This window comes from Vombatus ursinus, unplaced genomic scaffold (genome assembly GCF_900497805.2).
Source record: "Vombatus ursinus unplaced genomic scaffold, bare-nosed wombat genome assembly UNPS02014810.1, whole genome shotgun sequence".
In the NCBI taxonomy this organism is placed as follows: Eukaryota; Metazoa; Chordata; class Mammalia; order Diprotodontia; family Vombatidae; genus Vombatus; species Vombatus ursinus.
Window position 1 is genome coordinate 3429686 of NW_020954588.1, and position 21700 is coordinate 3451385.

The 21700-nt window shown below is 40.7% G+C and overlaps 2 protein-coding genes across 18 annotated transcripts in view; both read left to right on the forward strand.

Annotated features, from left to right (window-relative positions):
• COL4A3 (collagen type IV alpha 3 chain) overlaps nt 1-6579 on the forward strand; it is a 170113-nt gene extending 163534 nt beyond the window's left edge. For 4 of the 6 annotated variants that reach the window (XM_027875986.1, XM_027875984.1, XM_027875987.1 and 1 more), the window contains 4 exons: nt 901-1078; nt 1219-1333; nt 1461-1633; nt 4515-4683. In XM_027875986.1, the coding sequence (XP_027731787.1) occupies nt 901-1078; nt 1219-1333; nt 1461-1633; nt 4515-4599 (551 nt within the window). In that variant the 3' untranslated portion in view covers nt 4600-4683. Of the gene's footprint in view, nt 1-900; nt 1079-1218; nt 1334-1460; nt 1634-4514 lie in introns of those variants that run through there. The other 2 variants (XM_027875985.1, XR_003570342.1) reach the window with 2 other exon arrangements.
• A 7436-nt stretch (nt 6580-14015) lies between these two features.
• Nucleotides 14016-21700, forward strand: part of MFF (mitochondrial fission factor) — a 41731-nt gene continuing 34046 nt past the window's right edge. For 4 of the 12 annotated variants that reach the window (XM_027875911.1, XM_027875909.1, XM_027875914.1 and 1 more), the window contains exons 1-2: nt 14016-14159; nt 19233-19341. The gene's annotated coding sequence lies outside the window, so the exon portion shown is untranslated. Of the gene's footprint in view, nt 14160-14385; nt 14458-19232; nt 19346-20556; nt 20709-21700 lie in introns of those variants that run through there. The other 8 variants (XM_027875917.1, XM_027875918.1, XM_027875915.1 and 5 more) reach the window with 5 other exon arrangements.

Consider the following 21700-nt stretch of genomic DNA (forward strand, 5'->3'; position numbering starts at 1 on the left):
ACCATACTACAATTGTCCTATCCTACATTATCTCCCAAATTTCTTATGAAGTTTACTTCCAACATGTATTTTTAGCTCAGAGGGCAAATAAAGCATTGATCTGTCTGTACTGTCATCCCAGAATAACTGTTACAATAATCTTGTCAAGTATTCATTCCATTCATTCCAAGTAGTATTGAATTAAAACATCCGCCTGCCTTTAAGTCTTAAGTTTGTTATCTTTTTACCAGATACTGAGCAATGAATATTCATACAGGTAAATTCAGAGTGGGGTTGACACAATGGCACATCCTCTTCTTTCCCTGTACTCACACTACAACGACACAGGATTACATGGGTGTGGATATCATCCTCTGAACCAGTGTAGGTCATAGCTCTTCCACTCTACAGAAAACAGTTGTGCTGAGTTTCTGTGGCTGAAAATAATGATCAGCTGGAGGTCAGCCTTAGAGTGATAAATCTTCCAAACTGAGCTAGGCTTGTTCCTATCAATAAACATATAGTCTGTCACAAGACTTATAGTTGGAACCTTTGCAGCTTGGAAGGACCTGCCATCCAGGCCTGGCACTTTACTGGTACAGAGCTTGAGAGCCCAGGATAACTTCCATGCTCTGAAGAGTGTGATTTTAGTGAAGATTTTTTTACATACACCTTCCAAAAAACTCCTAAAGCAATCTAAATGCATAGTGGAAAAAAAACTCACTATGATTTTATTGAGTTGTCATATGAACAGCCTTTCAATATTACAATCTGGAGATGCTGTTATTTATAGAATTGATAACTTGCCATTATCCAGTTTTTCTCCAAGTACTTTAGATTATGACTTATTAAAGTGACACTCTAGTGGAGATACTAAATTAATTTCCAGCTAGCAAAGATGCACAATCCTGTGTTTTACAGGAACTCTAGGTAGCTGCCTGCAACGTTTTACCACAATGCCATTCTTGTTCTGTGATACCAATGATGTGTGCAATTTTGCTTCCCGAAATGACTATTCGTACTGGCTGTCAACAACAGCACAGATGCCAGTGAACATGGCTCCCATTACTGGCAGAGCTTTGGAGCCTTATATTAGCAGGTACTAAATTACTTCCTTCTTCTTTTGATAAGGTAATGAAAATTTAGTTTAATAGTATTTAAATGTTCTGTGTAGCACACAACTTATGATGATTCTGTCAGAAATTGGTGGTATTTGCCACGTTTTTTGTTGTGTTACAGATGTACAGTCTGTGAAGGTCCTGCCATGGCCATAGCAGTTCACAGTCAAACCACTGACATCCCTTTATGTCCCGATGGCTGGATTTCTCTTTGGAAAGGATTTTCTTTTGTCATGGTAAGTGAAAAAGTCGAAGCAGAATCATAGCAAGTGTTATTTTTAGCAGCTTAATGGGCTAATACTGCACATAATAATATGTTTGGCACTGGAAAATGATAAGTTGTAATGCTCCTGTTTTTCACAGTATACAAGTGCAGGCTCGGAAGGCTCTGGGCAAGCACTAGCATCCCCTGGTTCCTGCCTGGAAGATTTCCGTGCCAATCCATTTATAGAATGTCACGGCAGGGGAACCTGCAACTACTATTCAAATTCTTACAGTTTCTGGTTGGCTTCATTAAATCCAAGGAGAATGTTCAGGTAAATATTCAAAGACAACCCTTGTCTGGAGACTCAATAGAACTACTCCAAGGTTACCTAGAACAGAATCTCCTTTTGTTATTAAAATAAATTTTAGGGATATCTTTTTATATCACCTAAATGTATTCATCCCTTTGCCCCTCCCAGAGGGCCATTGCATATGACAAAAATAATTTTAAAAATAAGAAAAAATAAATAAAAAATTTCAGTAAAACTAATGAATATTGAAAAAAATCTTAAAATTCATGCAATTTTCCATACCTGTGGGCCTCATGGCTCTACTAAGGAGTAGGTAGAAGTGTCTTTTCATGTCTCCTCCTTGGGCCATGCTTGTCCTTTGTAATTTGGAAACATTCATTTCCTGTTATTGTTTCCAATTACATAGCTGAAGTCATTGTATATATTGTTTTCTTTGCTTTACATACTAACCTTTGCATCAGTTCACATAAGTCTTTCCAAGCTTCTCTGTATTCATCATAGTTGGCATTTCTTTACAGCACAGTAATATTCCATTACATCTACCACAATTGATTTAGCCATTCTCCAATCAATGGACATCTATTTTGTTTCCAATTTTTTGACAGCAGCATTTTGATGTTACTTGGCTCACACGCAAAGAATCCACTTACACTACCGAAACCACCTTCAGATTGGCATCACCAACATCTAAGCACTTCAGAATCAATCGTAGCCAGAGCCATTTTATTACTAAGTACATAATGTAATCATAGCTGTCAGCAAAACATCTCCTAAGCAAAATAGCTCTAATGTCATGCAGAGTATTCACTTACGAGGAAGTTGTAAGCTACTTAGGCAGTGGACAGAGTGCTAGACCTACAGGCAGTATGGAAGTCCTGAATTTACAGATTCTGACATTAGCTGTGTGACCCTGGCCAAGTCACTGAACCTAAGTCTGTCTCAGTTTCTTTATCTATAAAATGGGGATAATAATAGAAATTACCTCCCAGACTTGTGTGGAGGATAAACTGAGGTAATGTTTGTAAAGCACTTTATAGCCCTTAAAGCAAACCTTAAAGCACTGCATAAATGCATTTTATTATTATCATTACACGATGATCTGATAACTTTGTGAAAGGCATCAGTACAATAAGTGATGTGATCTAGAATATGAAATTTCAGAAACTGGAATGGAGATGCTCCAGTCAAAACAAAGCTAGGCCTAAGAAATTCTATTTAACTTATCACTAATAATTAAATCTCCTTTTCTACCTGAATGCTCCTGACAGGAAGGAAGTCATTATTCATAGGCAATCAACTTGTTCCTATCTCCACAACATTTTTCAAAAATGTCCCTCACAAAGCCTTATCACTTCTCACCTGGATTATTACAATAGTTATTACATTATTATTATAATCACATTAGAATATATAAGATTGTTACAACAGCCCAACCATTTGGTCTCCCTGCTTCAAGTTTCTTCCCACACCAAACCATCATCCACACAGCCACCAAAGTGATTTTCCTAACTGGCACATCTAACCAGGCCCCATCCCTACTCAATAAACTCCAGTGGCTTCCTGCTACCTCTACTATCAAACAGAAACCCCACTTTCTGGCATTTTAAGCTCTTCACTACCTTTCCAGTCTTCCTAAACACGCTCCCTTCCCCACACTCTGTGGTCCAGCCATAATTGCCAGCTTGCTGGGTGTCACATCTCCCATGTCCATGACTTTGCATTGGCTGTTCTTCATTCCTAGAATGCTCTCCCTCTTCATCTTTGACTCTGGGAATCCCTGGTTAACTCCAACCTCCCCCTCTCCTTCCTTCCAGAGCCCTTTCCTGGTCCCCCAGCTGTTAGCACTCTCCCTCCCAGAACAACCCCTGCATATTATTCCTCTACTTATACATGCACATGTTATCCTCCTCATTAGTGTATATAAGGTCCTTAAGGGCAGATATTGCTTCACTTTTTTCCTCCATATTCCCAGAGCTTGGCACAGCACCCGGGACATAATAAACATTTAATACTTGTTGATTGATACCATGGGATGGGATGGCACAACTACCCTTATGCCCACAGTGACATGATCATTTATTCTCTATTCCACCAGAGATCCATTCTCAACATTTTTACCCTTTTCTAAATCAAGGACTTCCTAGTGCTGAACTAGTAAGTCAACAAGTTAAACAATCAATGAGAAAAGTCAAAGATTTATTTGTTCAATTTCTACCCTCAACTTACTCTCTGAGCTTGAGCAAATTATTAAACTTTTTGGCGTTTCTGTTTTTTCAACTAAAAATACGATAATTTATACTAAATATTTTGCTACAGTCACTGGAAAGATCAACACGTCAACATAATTAAAGCTTTCACAAAACATGAATAACAAAATAAATCCTCATTATTTAAAATAATATAGATTGCTTTAAAACTGTTACATATGTATATGAAAATTTGAACTTGACAAAATAAACAAAAATAAATCCATACACAGAAAAGTTTCACTATAGGTTTCCTTTAGAGAGATGGTCTTTTAGTGGTTCTAATGTACAAATGAATCTGCAAATATCTGATTTAGATTTTTTTCAGGAATTCTATTTCATATGACAAAATACTCTTAAAATATGTTTTTTAGTTGCTCTGTGTTTTTGAGCTACCAAATTTATGCAGATTTGAGCACAGTACATTGTCTCTCCTGTTTCCTAAAAGTAGTGTCTCCTCCAGGGTAATGTCAGCGATTCAGTCAACAGGCGCTCATTAAGTGCTTGCTACGTGCCAGGCACTGTGATCTCTTTGAGAAATGGGGCTTTCGAGCTTTTTGTCTTTGTACCCGAAGCACTTACACTTGCTAAATGTGTATTGACTTAAATCACATTAATTTAAACAAGTACTTTCTCTTTAATATTTTTTTCCCCAGAAAACCAACTCCATCCACTGTGAAAGCTGGAGAGTTAGAGAAGATAATCAGTCGCTGTCAGGTCTGCATGAAGAGAAGAGACTGACAAAATCACAGAAAATAAAACTGCCACCTAAGCAGAGAATAGTAATTTTTTTTTTAAATTTGACAAATGGCAGTATAGCTGTGCTATCACAAAAACTCCTTTTTAAGAATGAAACTACTGTGCTGTGCCACCAGATTATTCACAAAAAGCGTTACTACTGTCTTTAGACTTCTGTTGGTTTCATTAAAGTGCCAAATATATGGTGGTTGAGATGCAGTTACATACCCCGTAACAAATGGAGGGAGGAGTATGGGTCAAGGTATCCCTTAGGCTTGTTTACTTCATCTTGCTCTCCAAAACTCCAGGGAAAGAGCTCTTGGTTCCTCAGGGACATTTGGAAGACTGTTTAATAGGCAAAGGTATCTTGGACAGAATTGACTCACACCTATTGAACCTGCTAAAGCCTAGAACAGAAATGGCCAATTCAAACCATTCACATTTTCTATCAGCAGAGAGCCCAGGAATGATCCAACTCAAGAAGGGAACTAGAGAGCTAAAATTTAAAGCATACTGACTCACTGCGTGTCTCATTGTAACATTCTCTTAGCTAAATATACAAAAGTGCCTTATTGCCAAATGCTACATAAATTTAAGCTATCAAATTATCAAAGTAGGCAAAACTCTCACCTTTTAAGTACTGATTTTAATAGACTATTTTCCATCCATCCTTTGAAAATATACTTTCCTTTAACACTTTCTCTATTAAATAAATGCACAAACCACTAGGCACCCCTATTAGGAAACAGGTGCACTTGTCTTTCCACTTCACTTCCCAACAACTATGGAATTATCAAGATTACCCATGGCCAGAAAGGAGATAGGCCAATTAGATAGTCACAGGGAGAGTCATTAAGGACAGCCTATGTGCCGCACTGAAATATATGAACTAGTAAAATAACCCAAAAGTCTTCTAGGACAAACAAGAAGGATCATCCAGGATGAGAAGATGTGGAGAAGGAGCAATTTACAGTGGTGATGAAAAAACCCATAATGGACCGGACCATGGATATCAACGAAGTATCCCTAGAAGTGCCAATGCTAACTAATTAAATTCAGTTACCTAATCAATCTTGCTCAAAATAGGTGTTTTTTGATGCAATTTTACATTCTCACTTGTAGGCTTATTTTCTTGTTTGTCTTATTATAAAATTCTTTCATATGTTAAAAGTAGTTTATTAAATTAACTGGCAATGCATATATAATAAAAAACAGGGTTCTTGGATGAGCTTCAAATGCTCTGCATATAAATATGTGTGTGTACATATATATATATATATACACATCTATATCTATATCTATACATATATATCTATATATACTCTTATAATTAATACCTGCTATAGCCACAAAAGAAGAACTAAATACTGGCTGAGACTCATCAAGAATTCCACACTTTTGGTCTTCTGCTGCACTGTCTAGATCTACCGCCATGTCTAAAAATTCAATAGGCATGAGAAAAGAATTTAACACTGACTGCCCTGATCTGCTCTTGGAGATCTTGGAGGAGAGGCTCTTGGAGCTGGATGGAAGCCCTGCCTCCATGTTCTGGTGGCCTTGTTGACACATCACATCAGTTCCCCTAATTTGTGACATATACTCTCACTGGCTCGCCTCATGCCAAACCCCAAGCCAGAGGAAAGAAAACAACAACATAAACACAGTTTATGTAAAACAGGGAGGCATGAGCCCAATGGATAGAAAATTGGCACTGCTCCCGGGAAGACCTCAGTGCAGGTTCCCTCCTCTGTCACATGCTGGCTCTTAAACCCAGGGCAAGTCACTTAACCTCTCAGTGCTGTAGGAAACTCCCTAGCTTGCAAAGATGCCCAACTGCACTGGTGGGAGGATTTCCCTCGTCAGAGAGTTCCCTGCATTCATAGATTCAGTCACAGACCCTAATTCTTGTAGAACCAAGCCCTTTAACTTTTCCATTTTATCTCCTAAGAAACATTTCAATAAAGACAAAATATAAAATGTTTACTAATTCTATGAATATATATTTTAAACTTTCCAAGAACAAATGAATGCTTTTTATTATTTTGTTTGATGCTTTTAAACTATCTCACTTTAAAAGGGACATCAAATGACAATAACACCGCTGGCAGGAATATATTGGGAATTCCTTTGTACAGAGCATCCATCCCCAAAGCCTTATACAGGTTTAAACTAAGTCTGTTAAGACTTAAAGCTATACTAAGACTTTTGGTATTTATATATACTAAGACCATATTTGCAAATGTTTCTGTTCATTTTCAAGTTAAATACACCCAAGTTAGAAAACTCGATTATTTTTATAAATCTATTGTCACAGATTTTGAAGACAGAAAGGATTGCAAAGGTCATCCATGGATCCATCTCCTTACTTTAGAAATGAGGAAGGTAAGTCTAGGAGAGGTTGAGTAAATTGCCACAGCTGATTAGTAGCAAAAGCCAGAACCCGAATCTATTTTCAGGCCAGTGCTCTCTGAGCATAGCTAAACTGCAAATGGAATCCTAATCAAAAATTGGTCTTAATACACCCAGATCATTTCCATAAGTTGTATACTAGGAAATTTTGTGTTTATGATATTGCACTTTCAATTACATAATTATTTCTGACTTTAAAAAAACAATCAATTTCTGTTAGAAAAATTTAGCTTTGCAGATGAATCATGAATAACCTTTTTAGATCTGGTTTCAAACTGGGATTTAGCAATCTGTTCAAAGATTTCCCAGAGACCTGTTTTAATAGGATAAACATTTCAATTTACTTTCCAAATTAAATGAAATAATACAATGCTTGACTGTCAAAATTTCAAAAACTAAATGAATTTTTCCATAGGGCAAATTATGTTAGCACTCAACATTTACCATTAATTATATAAGAAATGAAGTGTTATTTTTAAACATTTAATGTTTTTGTGTTTCAAGAATGGATAACATTATTGTAATATATAAATACTTCAACATATACAACTAAAATGGAATATTTTGCTTTTTAAACAACATTCTATTCATGCTGACTCATGATCTAAAAATAAAATTAATATTTGATCTAAAATACTGAATCAATTATTGCTTTAACTATTATAATACTAGTTAAGAAAGCATATTTTACAGATTTTCACATTTACAAAATTGATAAAGTAGGTCATTGATTTATTTCATGAAATACTATAGCTAGAGGTGTGGAGGACAGAGGTAGTTGTCCTGGTCATAGCAAAAGGTTACAAACATAAGACAAAATTACTGGTAAAATAATTGACCTTCACCAGACTTCACCTTTGTGCATGCCTATCCCATTCCTGCTCTAGTCTTGCCCAACATCTCAACCAACTGAAATACTAAGCTGCCTCCAAGGCAACTCCAGCTCCTCCATGAAACAAATGATCGTCTCCATGGTCAAAACGGATTTCCTTCCCCTTGAATTTTTCTGAGTATTCTGTTTGGATTTATCATATGTGTTGCATTACAGTGATCTGCATACAGCATGGTCCTATTCCTCCTCCTAGATTATAAACTCCCTCTCTTGTTTCATCTTTATCTCCCCAGAGCCTGGCACAGGGTGTTAAACACAAGCATTTCACCTTTGGTACCTCAATTTGTCTGTTGATTACCTAACACACTGACCTCCCAGTTCATCACCTTCTTCAACCCATGAAGTTCATGACCTCCATCTCTAGTCAACTTCAGCTACTCATTAAAGTAGTCTTCCTATAGACCTAGCCAGCCCCTGACACTGCTCTATCAGCAAGATCTGAAATCCCATTTCTCATCACACCCTTCTCCTTTTTGTCTCTCACTGACTCACTTCCTAAGTTGGTTCTCTCCTTTCACACCAAAATCTCCAATACCTGTTTTCCATATCTATTATCTCTGGTTTGTTTTTGCTTCCTTCCTGCTTCCAAATCTTGCCCTTTTATTGAGCCATAACTAAAGGAACACCTTTCTAACAGCTGGAAGAATGGTTTTCTACAGTCTACATTGTGGAGGAAGAATAGCAAAATACAGTGGAAAGAACATTTATTTTGGAGTCAGAGGACCTGGGTTCAAATCATGCCACTGTCACCTACTGCCTGTGAATGATGATGCGGATTCACAGGTGCCTAAATTAGGAAAGATGTCATCCAGGAATCTTCAAAGAAAGAAGAGAAGGGATAGTTGGTGATTTCCTGATGAAGAATACTGAGACAGCTGTTTGCCAATCTAATATGAACAACAGAAGGGACCAGCTACCTTCTCAAGGTATGTATCTGGGATATGACAGCGACCCTCTCAAGCCTTGTCAAATTTACCTCCTCTTGCTAATTCAAAGGGTGTAAAAGACGCAGCCAGAAATCACTTAAGAAACACTGGGGATAAAGTCTTGGGCAAGAAACTAAGGGGTATAGGTGGTATTTACCTGACTCCTTCCTGATGACATAGCTTTCCTGGTTACTTTCCAGCACTGGTTGCACATTCCCTCACACTCCTTCTCCCCCCAAATCCCTTGATGAGGCGGGAGTGTTGGAATACTCCTTACTCCCCATTGCCACATCCAGGCTTTCCCTCTACCATCACGACTAAGTGACCTCTCTCTTTGAGATTCATTCAATTTGTATTTTTTAACCCACTTGAGATTCTGGTAGCTATTATCTACTAATATTCAATACACTCTCCTTTCCTCAGTGGGTTCAGTACTTGACTCACAGGCTCTCCTCCCCAACTTCTACCCTTATACTGGGGGACTTCCATATGTACCGATATTCTTTCAAGCACCCTAATCTCCCAATTCCTCAAATTATTTATTTCCCACCACCAACTCTTCCACACCATCTCGACTACAGGAAGAATGCTACACCCTTCATCTTGCCATCACCCACAAGTGTTCCACTTTCATGCTCATTGACTCTGAAATTGTTATCTGATCATAATCTGTCATTCTACCTCTTTCTCTACCTTGCAACCCTTAATCCTGTTCTTCCTCCAAATAGAGACCTCCAATTCTTCCAACTCTTGGTTCTTTTCAAAACCATCACCTCTGCACTTGCTATACTCTCCTGCCTTCACGATCTTGACCCCTTGAAATAGTTCAATTCCACATTGCCCTCTTCTCTCAAGGCCCTTGCCCCCTTATCCTAAAGCCAATCATACCCTGCCAAGCCTGAGCATTGGATTACTCCCACCGTCTTTGATCTTACTCATGAACAATACTGGAGAAAGTCACAAAACTGCTGACTAGGTCCACTACACATTTTATGTTGCATAACCTGAACTGAGCCCTCACCGAGGCAAGGCAATACTTTACACCTGTGTAATTGATTTAGTATCCCACCCACCATAGTGGTTTTCCAAATCTTTTCATTGCCCCTCAAACCTCCCATGACTCTTCCTCTCCCTATCCTCTCAGCTGAGAGTCTTGCCTAATATTTCACTAAAAAAGTTGAGGTCATTCACAAAGAGCTTCTTTTTCTCCCCTCTTCTTTTTCCCATATCACTGAGATGCCTTTTGACACTATCTCTTCCTTTACTCCTGTATCACATGAAGAGGCAGCCTTTCTTCTTGCCAAGGCAAATCACTCTATAGGAACAAAGGACACCATTCTAAACCATCTTCTCCAAAAGGTTGTCCCCTCTATCATCCTCACTTTCTCACTAATCTTCAGTTTCTCCTTGTCTACTGGTTGCTTCCCTACTATCTACAAATATGCTCATGTTGCCTTATCTTCAAAAATAGCTCACCTGATCCATCCATCCTCACTTGCTGTTGTCCTATCTCTCTCCTCTCTTTCATAACTAAATTCCTATAATTGGTTTTTCCACCTCTTTTCCTGTTGTTTTTTTCTTAACTTTCTGCAGTCTGGCTTCTGAACCTCGTCATTCAAGTGAAACTAGTCTCTCCAAAATTATCAATGATCTCTTGATACCAATTAATCTCTTAATCTTTTTTCTCAATCCTCCTTCTTAACCTCAATGAAGCCTTTCACACTGACAGTCACTCTCTTCTTGGTCCATCTTCTCTCTAGGTTTTCATGACATTGTTCTCTCTTGGTTTTTTACCTGCATGACCACTCAGGCTTTTTCACTGAAGCTTCATACAGGTCACTCCTGCTAAACGTGATGATTCTCAAATTTGTCCAGCCCCAATCCTGACCTCCAGTCTTACTCTACAAATGCCTACTGGACACCTCAAACTGGATGTCCCATATACATCTTAAACTCAAATGTCCAAAACTGAATTATCTTTTCCCAAACCTCCACCCCCCTGTCTTCTGAATTTTCTTATCAATGTTAAAGGTACCACTACCCTCCCAGTGACCAAAGCTTACAATATGTGTCCTCGATGACTCATTTTCTCTCATCTCCCCACATCCAACCTATTGCCAAAGTCCTGGCAATTTTACCTCCACAACATCTCATCTACACACCCCTCTTTCCTCTAATACTTTGACCACCCTGGTGCAGGCCTTTTATCGCCTCACATCTGGACTATCGCAAAAGCCTACTGGTTAGTCTCTCTGAATCAAATTTCTCCTCACTCCAGTCCATCCTCCACTCATCTGTCAAAAACACAGATCTGACTCTATCATTCTTCCTATTTGATAAACTCTAGTGTCTCCCTCTAGAATCAGACAGAAAATATTTTTAACATCCTTCATCACCTGCCCCCTTCCTATCTTTCCAGTCTTCTCATACTTCACTTTTCTCAAGCTACGCTCTGACCAGTGACACTGGCCTCCTTGCAGTTCCTCACCCAACCATACTCCATGTCCCAGCTTCAGACATTTTCATTGGCTATTCCTCATGTCTGAAATTCCTCCTCATCTCTATCTCCTGGCTTACCTATCATCCTTCAAGTCCCAGATTCTTCTACAGGAATCCTTTTCGGATTCCTCTAAATGCTGGTGCCCTCACTCCATTGATTATCTCTCATTTTATTCTGTATAAATCTTGTTTGTACTCAATTATTTGCATGTTGTCTCCCCATTAGACTGTGAACTCCTTGACAGCAGAGATTGCTTTTATCTTTCTTTGTAGTCCTGGAGTTCAGCCTGATGCCTGGCATACAGCAGGCACTTAATAAATGCTTGTTGACTTCACTCTTTGTTCACTGAAGGTATGGGGATTCAGAAATAACAGATGTAAGAAGCAAACAGACAGGCTAAGCAGGTGGTGCCTTGGAGTTTGATTTAGAAATTTTGACTCATGGCTTAAAACACAAGAATGATGGCTTCGTGACCAGTGATGAAGTATACCTAACAAGAGTTGGTAAAAATAGACTTCCCTACAATTTAACAGATCTGGTCAAGAGGGCTTTAATAGCAAAGGCAGATTACCCACATGCATCACTAAACCAGATACATGGAGAATGACGAGCACAACTTAAGAAGAAAATCAGCACAGAGAAAACCAACAATAAAACAACTGGCCTTAGATGCTGATATTTAAATATATAAAAGTATGGGTAATAAATATGGTGACCTAGAGATTATAATGTATGCAAGCAAATCTACCTTCATAGATATGGCTGGGAGATGTTAGGTTTGAACCTATCACTATAGTTTATTTATAAATTTATATATTTATAAATTATATACAATATATTCAAATTTATATATTTACAAATATATAGTTTATGAATTATATGTAATATATACAGATATATATTTATAAATATATAGTTTATTTAAAAGGAACAGAATACATAAAATTGATGCTGGTAGAGTAGGATTATATATTTAAAAATATATATTACATACCATGATTATACTTTTTGCTAGGATCAAGTGGGTATCTTTTATTAAAAAAAAAGAAATTGGACTGGGCAATATAGAGCAGAAATTGTTAAATGAAGCATTCAAACAGAAGATGAGTAAGGTTATAGTAAAAAAGAACATAGCTGCTCTCAATTCGATAAGCATTTATTAAATGCCTACTAAGCCCAGGATAGGGATTGTGCTAGATGCTGAAGATGCAAACACAAAATGAAAAACAGTTCCTGACCTCAGATAGTTTATAATCTATTGGGAGAATACAATATTTAGAAAGATAAGTAAAAAATAAGGTAATTTGGGGAAGGATTGAATGCTAATATCTAGGGGGCACAGGGGAGGCTCCCAATAGCAGGTGGCACATGAGCTGAGCTTTGAATGAAAGAAGGAATTCTCATCAGCGAAAATGAGGAAGGAAAGGATTTCAGGCATGGGAGACCACTGTAGCAAAACTAAAGAGGTAGGAGAGGAAAGGAAATAACAGGGAGGCCAGTTTCCCCACCTTTTCTAAAAGTAAAGTCCTTCATTCTTTTCGTTGTGTAAAATCTGTCCATAATGAGAAGTGGGTTCAGAAAAAGTTGTGTTCGATTGCCACCTCTGACACATACTGACTGCTAGGTCCCTTTCAACGCTCCAGGCAACTAAAACTCCAAAGTTCAAAGAAAGGAGCTCCCTGCTTTGATAGAAGCTTTTGTCACCTCTAAGTTTCCAGTCCTGTGTCCCCGTTCACAAACGAGCCCACCCCGCAGCGACCTCCTTAATTAATTAATTAATTAATTCCTTATCTACAAAATGAAGGAGCTGGGCCAGATGATCAAGGGTGAAATGCATTTTCGATGCAATCCTTTTGTTTGCTCTTTGTGCGTACGATGTACTATTTTTTTTTTTTAGTTTCTTGGTCAAAGCTGTTTTTTTTAAGCATGAAATGGGAGTCTTTTTAGCTTTCAATGCTATCATCTCATTCAAACCCCACAACTCCCTCTCGCCTTCTGCAGGAAGCCTTTCTCCATCCTCCTTAAAGTTAGAGCCTTCCCTCCGAAATTAGCCCCGACTTAGTCTGTCTGTATCGTTTGTACGTCATCCCTGCATCAGACTGTGAGCTTTCGGAGGGCAAGCCTGACACACGGTAGGTGTTTAATTAATGTTTAGAATGAGAGCGCCCAGTAGGCGCTTCATAAATGCTTGCTGACTTGGTGCACGGCTGAGGCAGCGGAACCGTGCTGATGATCCCCAGACGCCACTCGAGGCCTAGCGCGACTGTTTATGTCCTGTAGGAGCCTCTGGAGCTCGAGGGTGTGGGTTCAAATTTGGCCTTTGTTAGTGGCTTGTCTAACACCCTAAGCACGGCACTCGGGCCTAATGGGGCGGCCACGAAGGCCTCCCAGGTCCTCTGAGCCTCTAGGCGAGAGACCTCGGCTCGGCTGGCTGCCCCATGGACGCGGTGATCCGGCAGCCTTTAAAGCCGCCGCCACGCAACACTTCGAGCTCGCGCGGCTCCGACCAGCTGACGCACGCACGACGTCGGCCGCCGGGTTCCATCGCCCGCGACAAAGATGTCGGCCTGGCGTCACCCGCCCGCGCAGGGCCGGCGCCGCCGCGCTTCCGCCCGGTTCCGGGTCACCTGACCAAGCTACGACTACGGCTCCTCTAAGGGGACAGTCCTGGCCGTTCTCTCCCTCTCTCTGGAGCCGCTGCGGGGCCGTCCAGCCGGCTGCCTGTCCCGGCGTCTTCATGCGCCCGGCCAACGGCCTTTAAGAGCGCTCGGCCCGAGCTACCGGGGAAGCCGGCCCGAGGAGGTCTCGCCGGCGACTTCACCAACGGGGCTCTGGGGTGAGTCTCCGCCCCGCCGCCTTCCCCCCCCCCCAGCCCAGCTTGGTGGGCCCGGTGGCCCCGGACTCCGCGGGGGGCGGGCTCGGAGCCGAGGGCGGGGTCTGGCCCGGGCCTTCCCTTCTTTCCCTCCGGGTCTCTCTCGGCCTTCAAGGCCCCGCTTCCCTGGCAGCCCAGCGAGGCCTGGCCTGGAGGAGAGACTTGGAGGCAGCCGGGTCTCAGACGCCGGGGTTCACCCCTAGCACCCTGGGTGACCTTGAGTTTGCTCTCCAGTCAGAGACGGGCGGCCCCTTCGGATTTGGTAGCGGGACTGACCTTACTCGCGACCCCTCGGGAGGAGGGGGTGGGGTCACCCGGGTTCTCTCCACATATCCGCGGGAAAGCCAAACGAAAGTCGTGCTTACGAAGCATTTGCTCACAGTATACAGAGCCTACTGTGTGCGGGGCACGAGCTAAGGCGAACAGCGCCTGCCCGCGAGGAGCTGCCACTCCAAACCTGCCTTTTGGCCCGCATCCCTGTCTGCGGGCATTCCTTCCTGATGACTGGCAGGGTCAGAATCCGATCTCAGAGCCTCTGACTCAAATCCTTTCCATTGCACCCTTGCTGACTCTAGATTTTAAGGGGATGCTCCACTGAGTCACGGTTAAGGAGGAAATTGCCGGTGGGGGGGGGGAATGTGAAGCTGCTTTTCTTGGCCATGAGCGCCAAGTCGTTTCAGCTTAGTGGGGGATCTGAGCAAGTCAAGTAAACAAGCATTTTTAAAGCGCCTACTGTGTGCGAGACATGGTGCTTAGCACTGGGGATGCAGATAAAGGCAAAACAGCCAGCCCCCTGCTCAAAACGATGAGCTCAGTCCAATGAGGAAACAGCTTGAAAGGAGATACCAACAAGCCTCGGGAGGGGCGGGGTCAGCTGTCTTCCCAAATAAAGTTTGGTGAGATAAAGGAGCTCCGGGGAGACTGTCTGACTGGGGGAGGGGAAGAACCGTTAGGAGTTTCGTGATGTGTTTTAGTGGAAAGGAAAAAATAATCTTCAGGTGTTAACAGAAAAACAGCTCCCTCTGCTAGATCTTTACCAGCTCCTCCCAAATAACCTAGTGTGTGATTCACATTAGATGTTTCCACTGCTTCCCAGTGAATAGAAAATGTCCTTGTGATGGAACAAGGTCCTGGAATTGAATCGCTGCCTCCTGGTATTAACTTGTAGGGTGTTTCTGTTTGTTTTTCTTTTGTTTTGTTTTAGCTTTTGGAGTTACATTTTCGGTTTCAAGTTGTCTCCCTCCCTCTCTTCCAGCCCCACATTAGAGAAAGCTAATATTTGATATGAATGTAAGTGTGGAACCATACAGTACATACTTCCACATGTCAGTTTTTTCTGTGGAGGTGGGTAGCATTTTCCCTCCTAAGTCCTTCTTAGTTGATTTGAATGATCATATTACTCAGAATAGTTTTCAGTTACCCATAAAACAATACTGCTATTACTGTGTACAACTTTCTCTTCCTTCATATTTCATGCAAATCTTGGCATGCTTTTCTAAACCATCCTGCTTGTCATTTCTAATAGCACGGTAGCATTTCACCACAATCATGTACCACAACTTGTTCAGCCATTCCCCAGTGAATGGGCATCTCCTCCATTTCCAACTCTATGCTATTGTAGTTGATTTTGACAATATTTTAAGTTTATTAACATGTTTTCCCATTATTGATTGACTTCTTAGAAATGGATACTTCTCAACATTCTGATTATTTGGTGAGAATTGCTCACCTCAAAGTTTAGGAGGTGCAGTAGAAGAGTGGGATTGGGTTACATATCCACAGGAAGAACTGTATTAACTCCTTTCAGCAGCAACCAGATGGTCCTGGAGACTCCTCTTTTGAGCGACTAACAACTTTTAGAGGGTGTGTTGTTTCCATTTCAGGCATATTCCACAGCCTTGGTTATTAGAGCCTACCTCATCCTGTATGCTAAGGTAGATAGATACTTAGTGATAATACTTCTGAAAGCAACATACCTCCCCAGAGTAGAGATTCTGTTCTGTGTATGTAAGGATTCTCACCCAGAATAAAGTAACTTGATAAGAAAAACATGTATGGTCTATTTTGTTTTACTTGAGCACTTGAGACACAACAGAGTTGAAATTGAATAGAAATGCTCCTTTTTGCTCTTGGAACTTGTTAAAGATGATAACTCAAGCATATCTTTTGTTTTCAATTTCAATTTTAATTTCTTCCAATTAACTGGAAGAAAACTTGGCTCTTTCAGAAACGATCTTATCAAATGTGAGTCTTTTGTTTTTTAATCCTCGTGTAAGAAATACTGTAAAAACAAACAGATGTGTTTGTTGGAAAATATATTACTGTGGAACTGCTGTAATACCCTCCTGACTCCTCTTTCAGCCTCCATTTTCTCCCCCTTTCATCCCAACTTTCCCATTGTTGCCTAAGACAACTTAATACACCAGTGTCTGATTAATAATCAGTGAGTATTTATTAAGTCCCAGCTTGATTTTTTTACTGGGCACTGGGGATGGACTCTAGCTGCTAGAATCTAGCCTATCTTCTCTTTACGCAGGAACCTTTTATAGCCTTCCACTACACATAGACTGTATAGTGTGAACACCTTATTCTCATCATTCAGTCCCATCCACACTCTGGCACCAAGCTTCCTTTCCAGTTTTGCCTCACGACCTCTTCCTGTACTCTGCTATGACCAAACTGCATTACTCTCTGTTCTTCCATTTTCTCCCTCTTCAGTCCTCCCTCTCTGCCTGCTTGAATCCTTCCCTTATTTCAAAGGCCACCCCAGGCCCTACCTCTGCTAATCATCCTCTCATTTATATGGCTGTTGAAGATTTGCAAAGTGCTTTACGTCAGCCGATATGACGATCACTACAGTTTCGTGAAGTTGGTACCATTGTTACTGTTTTGCAGATGAGGAGGCTGAGTCTCAGAAAGGTTATTTGACTTTCCCAGAGTCACACAAATGTGTCAGGTGGGATATGAACCCAGGTCTTTCTGACTCCCAGGTCCAACACTCTGTTCCCTCCTTGATCCCCTAATAGAAAGCATTCTCTTCTCCCCTTAAATTTTTCATAGCACTTTTCCTGGAACTCTTGTTGGTGCCGATCCCACGCTGCCATACATCTTAGCTATTTGTGTGCTTGCCACCTCCCCATTAAATTGTCAACTCAAGGGCAAGGGCTGTATCAGGTTCCTTCTTTATTCCACCATTGCCTCGTTCATACAGCGCCTTGCCCAGGGATGTGGTTGGGGAGGCAGCCTAAGAACTGCTGTGCCATTCGCTTGGCTTTGGAGTCAGGATCAGGGCTTACATCCTACCTCAGGGGTCTGTGTTGATTTAGGCAAGTCACTTCACCTTTCTGGCTTCAGTTTCACCTGTAAAATGGTGGTGGCTGAGGAGGGGCGGGGAGAGAGGTTGACTAGACGGTCTCTGAATTCCTTTGCCCCTGTAGCTCTACGCTCCTGAAATATTTGTTGAAGTGAATTGGGTTATCCCCTGACTTGTGCCTTGTGGTGTGGCAGTGGAAATTTAATTACTAAGACAAAATCCAGTAAATGGTATTAAAAAAATGACCGTTAGTGATCATGCGAAGTGATGGACCTGTTGGGCCTTCAGTTCGTCGTACTTAGATATTTTGGATTTGTGGTCTTACTGGTTTGGGGTCTCCAGTCATGTAGGTGGCAACCCCTCTACAATTTCTCATTTTGTATATTTTCAGTCCATGTCCTTCCCAGTAGGATAGGATCTACTCCAGTGTATGGAGACCTTCCTCTGAGTCTTTTAATATTTTGTGGCTAACAGTGCAGCTTTCAGGCTCTTGGTTATCTCTCATTGTTGGACAGCTGGCTTCCTTTGCCAGTCATACGTGTCCTTGAGGATCTTTTATATCACTTCTGTGGAAGAAACTGCTAGCAATAGACTGCAGCCTGCTTATGCTCACCATGAAGTTTGTCATTTGTGCTGGTTTTGGAGAATGAGAGGCCTTGGTTCAAGTCCTATATATGAAATATAGACTAGCTGTATGATCTTGGACAAGTCATTTGATTCCTCAGAGCCTCAGTTTCCTTATCTGTAAAATAGGGATTAGTGGTTGCTAAGAATCAAATGAAGTGTTTGTAAAGTTGGTCATTTGGTCGTGACACATTTATTAAGCACCTTCTATGTGCTAGGCACTGTGCTAAGCTCTGGGGATACAAAGAAAGACAAAAACCAGTTCTTGCTCCCAAGGAACTCACAGTCTAATGAGGGAGACAGGTGCCATTTTAATGACTTCTTATTAATTATTAGTTATAATTGTTAACAGCTATGTTTAAAAAATAGGCTTTGGAGTCAGGAAGCAGTGTGACATGGAAAGCAAGACATAATTTGCCAGATATTATAGGGTCAAATATTTAAAGCTGGAAGGAACCTTGGAGATCATTTAATTTAACCCCCTTATTTTATAGACGCAGAACTTGAGGGCTGGAGATGTAATCCAACGTGCTCTCTGCATGTTCACTCCTAATGCTGACTCCTCCTTCCCCAGTCTAAGTGAGAGATACTGTCTCTATAAAACTTATCAAATTGAAGTGTCCCAAAGAGAAAATCCTCTTGACTTTAATTCCATTGCTGTTCTTAACATTGAGAATGATAAATGTAACAAAACAAGTCTTTTGCTGTGCTTCACTTGCCCACAAATATTAGTCTCCTCCACTACACTCTTACTTTTGTCTGCATGCTGTATTTTCTTAGATTATAAACTTCTTGTCAGTACATTAGGAACAATCTTAGAATTCATCTTTTACTTCATTTTGGAGGTATTTCATTATCAGATAAAGAGCCCTTTGTAGTAATAAGTGGGAAGTTTTTTTTTTTTTTTTGGTCATTATATCTCTAGTATATTGCTTTGCACAGAGACACCTAATAAGTATTTAAGTTGTTTGTTGATGAATCTGAGACTTGGAGCAATTGGAAATTTTCATTTTCTCCAGTGACCTCCAAGTCCTTAGATTGAAATGGATGGTTGTCAACAGCATGAAGTCGTGTAAAATTTGGCTATTTTGTTTTTCTAGGGAAAAGAAGCAACAAGTGCAGCACGTCCTAGTTGAAACAAGTTCAAGGCTTTGATATGAAGCGCAGAAGCAGATAGTGCATATAGCAAGCCATAGCTGGAATACTTTTGTGAGTAAGAAAATCTTCTCTTGCCTTTTAACCAGTGTTTCTTAGTACTGTGAGCAGTGGTGTCGAACTAATTAGAAATGGATCACTCTGGGCTGCAGATTGACTTAGAAAACCACGTTTTAACATTATCTGTGTTGTACTGTGTTTTTATTTATTTTGTTATGTATTTCCCAATTACATCACAATCTGCTAATGGCCTGGGAGTGTCACCCTTGGCAAGGCTGGACACATATTTGACATCTCTGGCATGGACTGTCTGGATCTTGAGTGTTGAAATGTTAAACATTTTTGGGAAGGAAAATAGAAGAGAATGAGATAGACTCAACAGCTGAATTTTTTTTTTTCACTCTAAGACTCTTTCCTAGCATCTCAGAGATAGAAATGGAGAAACATTTTAAAAGCAAGAAACTTTTTAATGTCTGTATCATCTTCTGGCCCTGGGACTTAAATATAAAAGATGGTCTTGCTGGTTTCACTGTTATTGACTTTAATATGTAAAGTCTTCAGAAAATCTCATTTGACTGTTTTTGGAAAATTCCAAAGAGATTACTTTAAGCTGCTTCTTAGAATGTCTGATTTCAGAGCACAATGTAAAATATTTTTTTTATTGTTGTTTAATGCCTTTAGAATTCTCTTCAACCAGTTAATTTCCTCACGTATTTAATCTCTTTAAAGGAGTTTTAATTTTTGCCTCATGAATTTTCCTTAGTATCGCTAATATTTCTCTAGGAGAATGTTAAGGGATTTTTCAGATGCTAAAAAACTTCAATGAGAAACATTACTTGTAGAGCATTTTAATTAAAAATTTAGAACTATACAATAGGGGCAGCTAGGGGGTGCAATGGATAGAGCTCCAGCCTTGGAATCAGGAGGACCAGAGTTCAAATCTGACCTCAGACACTTAAAACTTATTAGCTGTGTGATCTTGGGCAAGTCACTTAACCCCAGTTGCCTTACCAGAAAGCAAAAAACAAAAACAAAAACAAAAAAATCCAAAAAAAACTGTACAATAACTACTTTTCTGAAACTTTAATGTGGACATAATCATTTTGGGAACAAAGAATTCTCATTTAAACCCATACACATCTGCTAAGTGTTTCCTTAATGTATAGGATGTGGTATGCTGGATAGAGGGCTGACTTGGAAGTGATTTTAAAGCTTACCTCGAATCCATTGCGTTTCACCTATAGCTGTATGACGCATAGACTTCGTGCCTCTTAACATCTCAAGCAACTCTCTGAGACTCTGATTTACAGATGAAACAGTCAGTCTGCATCAGTAGAGGGAGTTTGCAGATGGGGAATTCTCTATACTGATGAAATCACAGATCTGGACCAGGTCCTGTGCTGGGTGCTGAGAACACAGAGGTAAAAGGAAGCAGGCCCTGTCCATCAGGACAGTCCAAGAAAAGAAGGAGATGGTCAGGAACCCTAGCAGCTCAGTCAGGGAAGGCTTGACAGCAATGTGGGCTCCTCAGCAGAACCTTGAAGGAAGACAGAAAAGAAAGGCTAGGTGAGAAAGAAGTGGGGGGTGGATGAAGCCGATACAAATATACCGAGGCCAGAGGTATACATCGAGTTCAGGGAACAGTTAGCAGTTGAGTTTGGTTAGAATGTAGAATGTGTGAAGAGGGGAGTATGTGGGTGCCACATTGCTAGAGGACCTGGACCGGCCCCAAGGGGTTTGCCCAGGAGAGTCACTGAATTTGCTGAGGAGGGTGGGCCATGGTCAGACCTATACTTAATGTAAATTATTTTGACAACTTAGATGAATTGGAGCAGAGAGAGAGTGTGTGAAAGCAGTAAGACTGGTTAGGAGACTTTTACAGAGGTGAGACGAAACATGATAGAGACCTGAATTAAGGTGGTGTCAATGTGAGCAGAGGAGGCAGGGACAAACACAGAAGGGAAGGTATTTGACAAGGTTCACAAATGACTGCAAGGTTACAGACCTTGGTGACTAGGAGGGGTGCTTGTGTATACAACAGATACAGGGACATTTGGGGGTTCTGTCAAGGATATGTTGATTCTGAAATGCTCTCAGGAAGTTCAGGTAGAGAGTGTCTAGCAGGCTTTTAGAGATGATAGACTGGACTTAGCAAACTCCAGTTTGGGAAGATTGGGAGCAAATGAGGTCACCAAGAGAGAATATAAAAGAGTAGAAAAAGGACCCGGGACAGAGTAGGTGGGAAAGGGAAGGGAGTAGTCTGGGGAGAGACCCATACTAAGGGACCAAGAGACTGAAAAAAAAAAATTAAAACAGGTAGGAAGAAAACCAGGAGAAAGAAGTTTCAAGGAGGTGTCTAGGCAGGGGCCAGTTTTAACAGTGTAGGAAAACTAGAGAGGAGACAAGGAATATT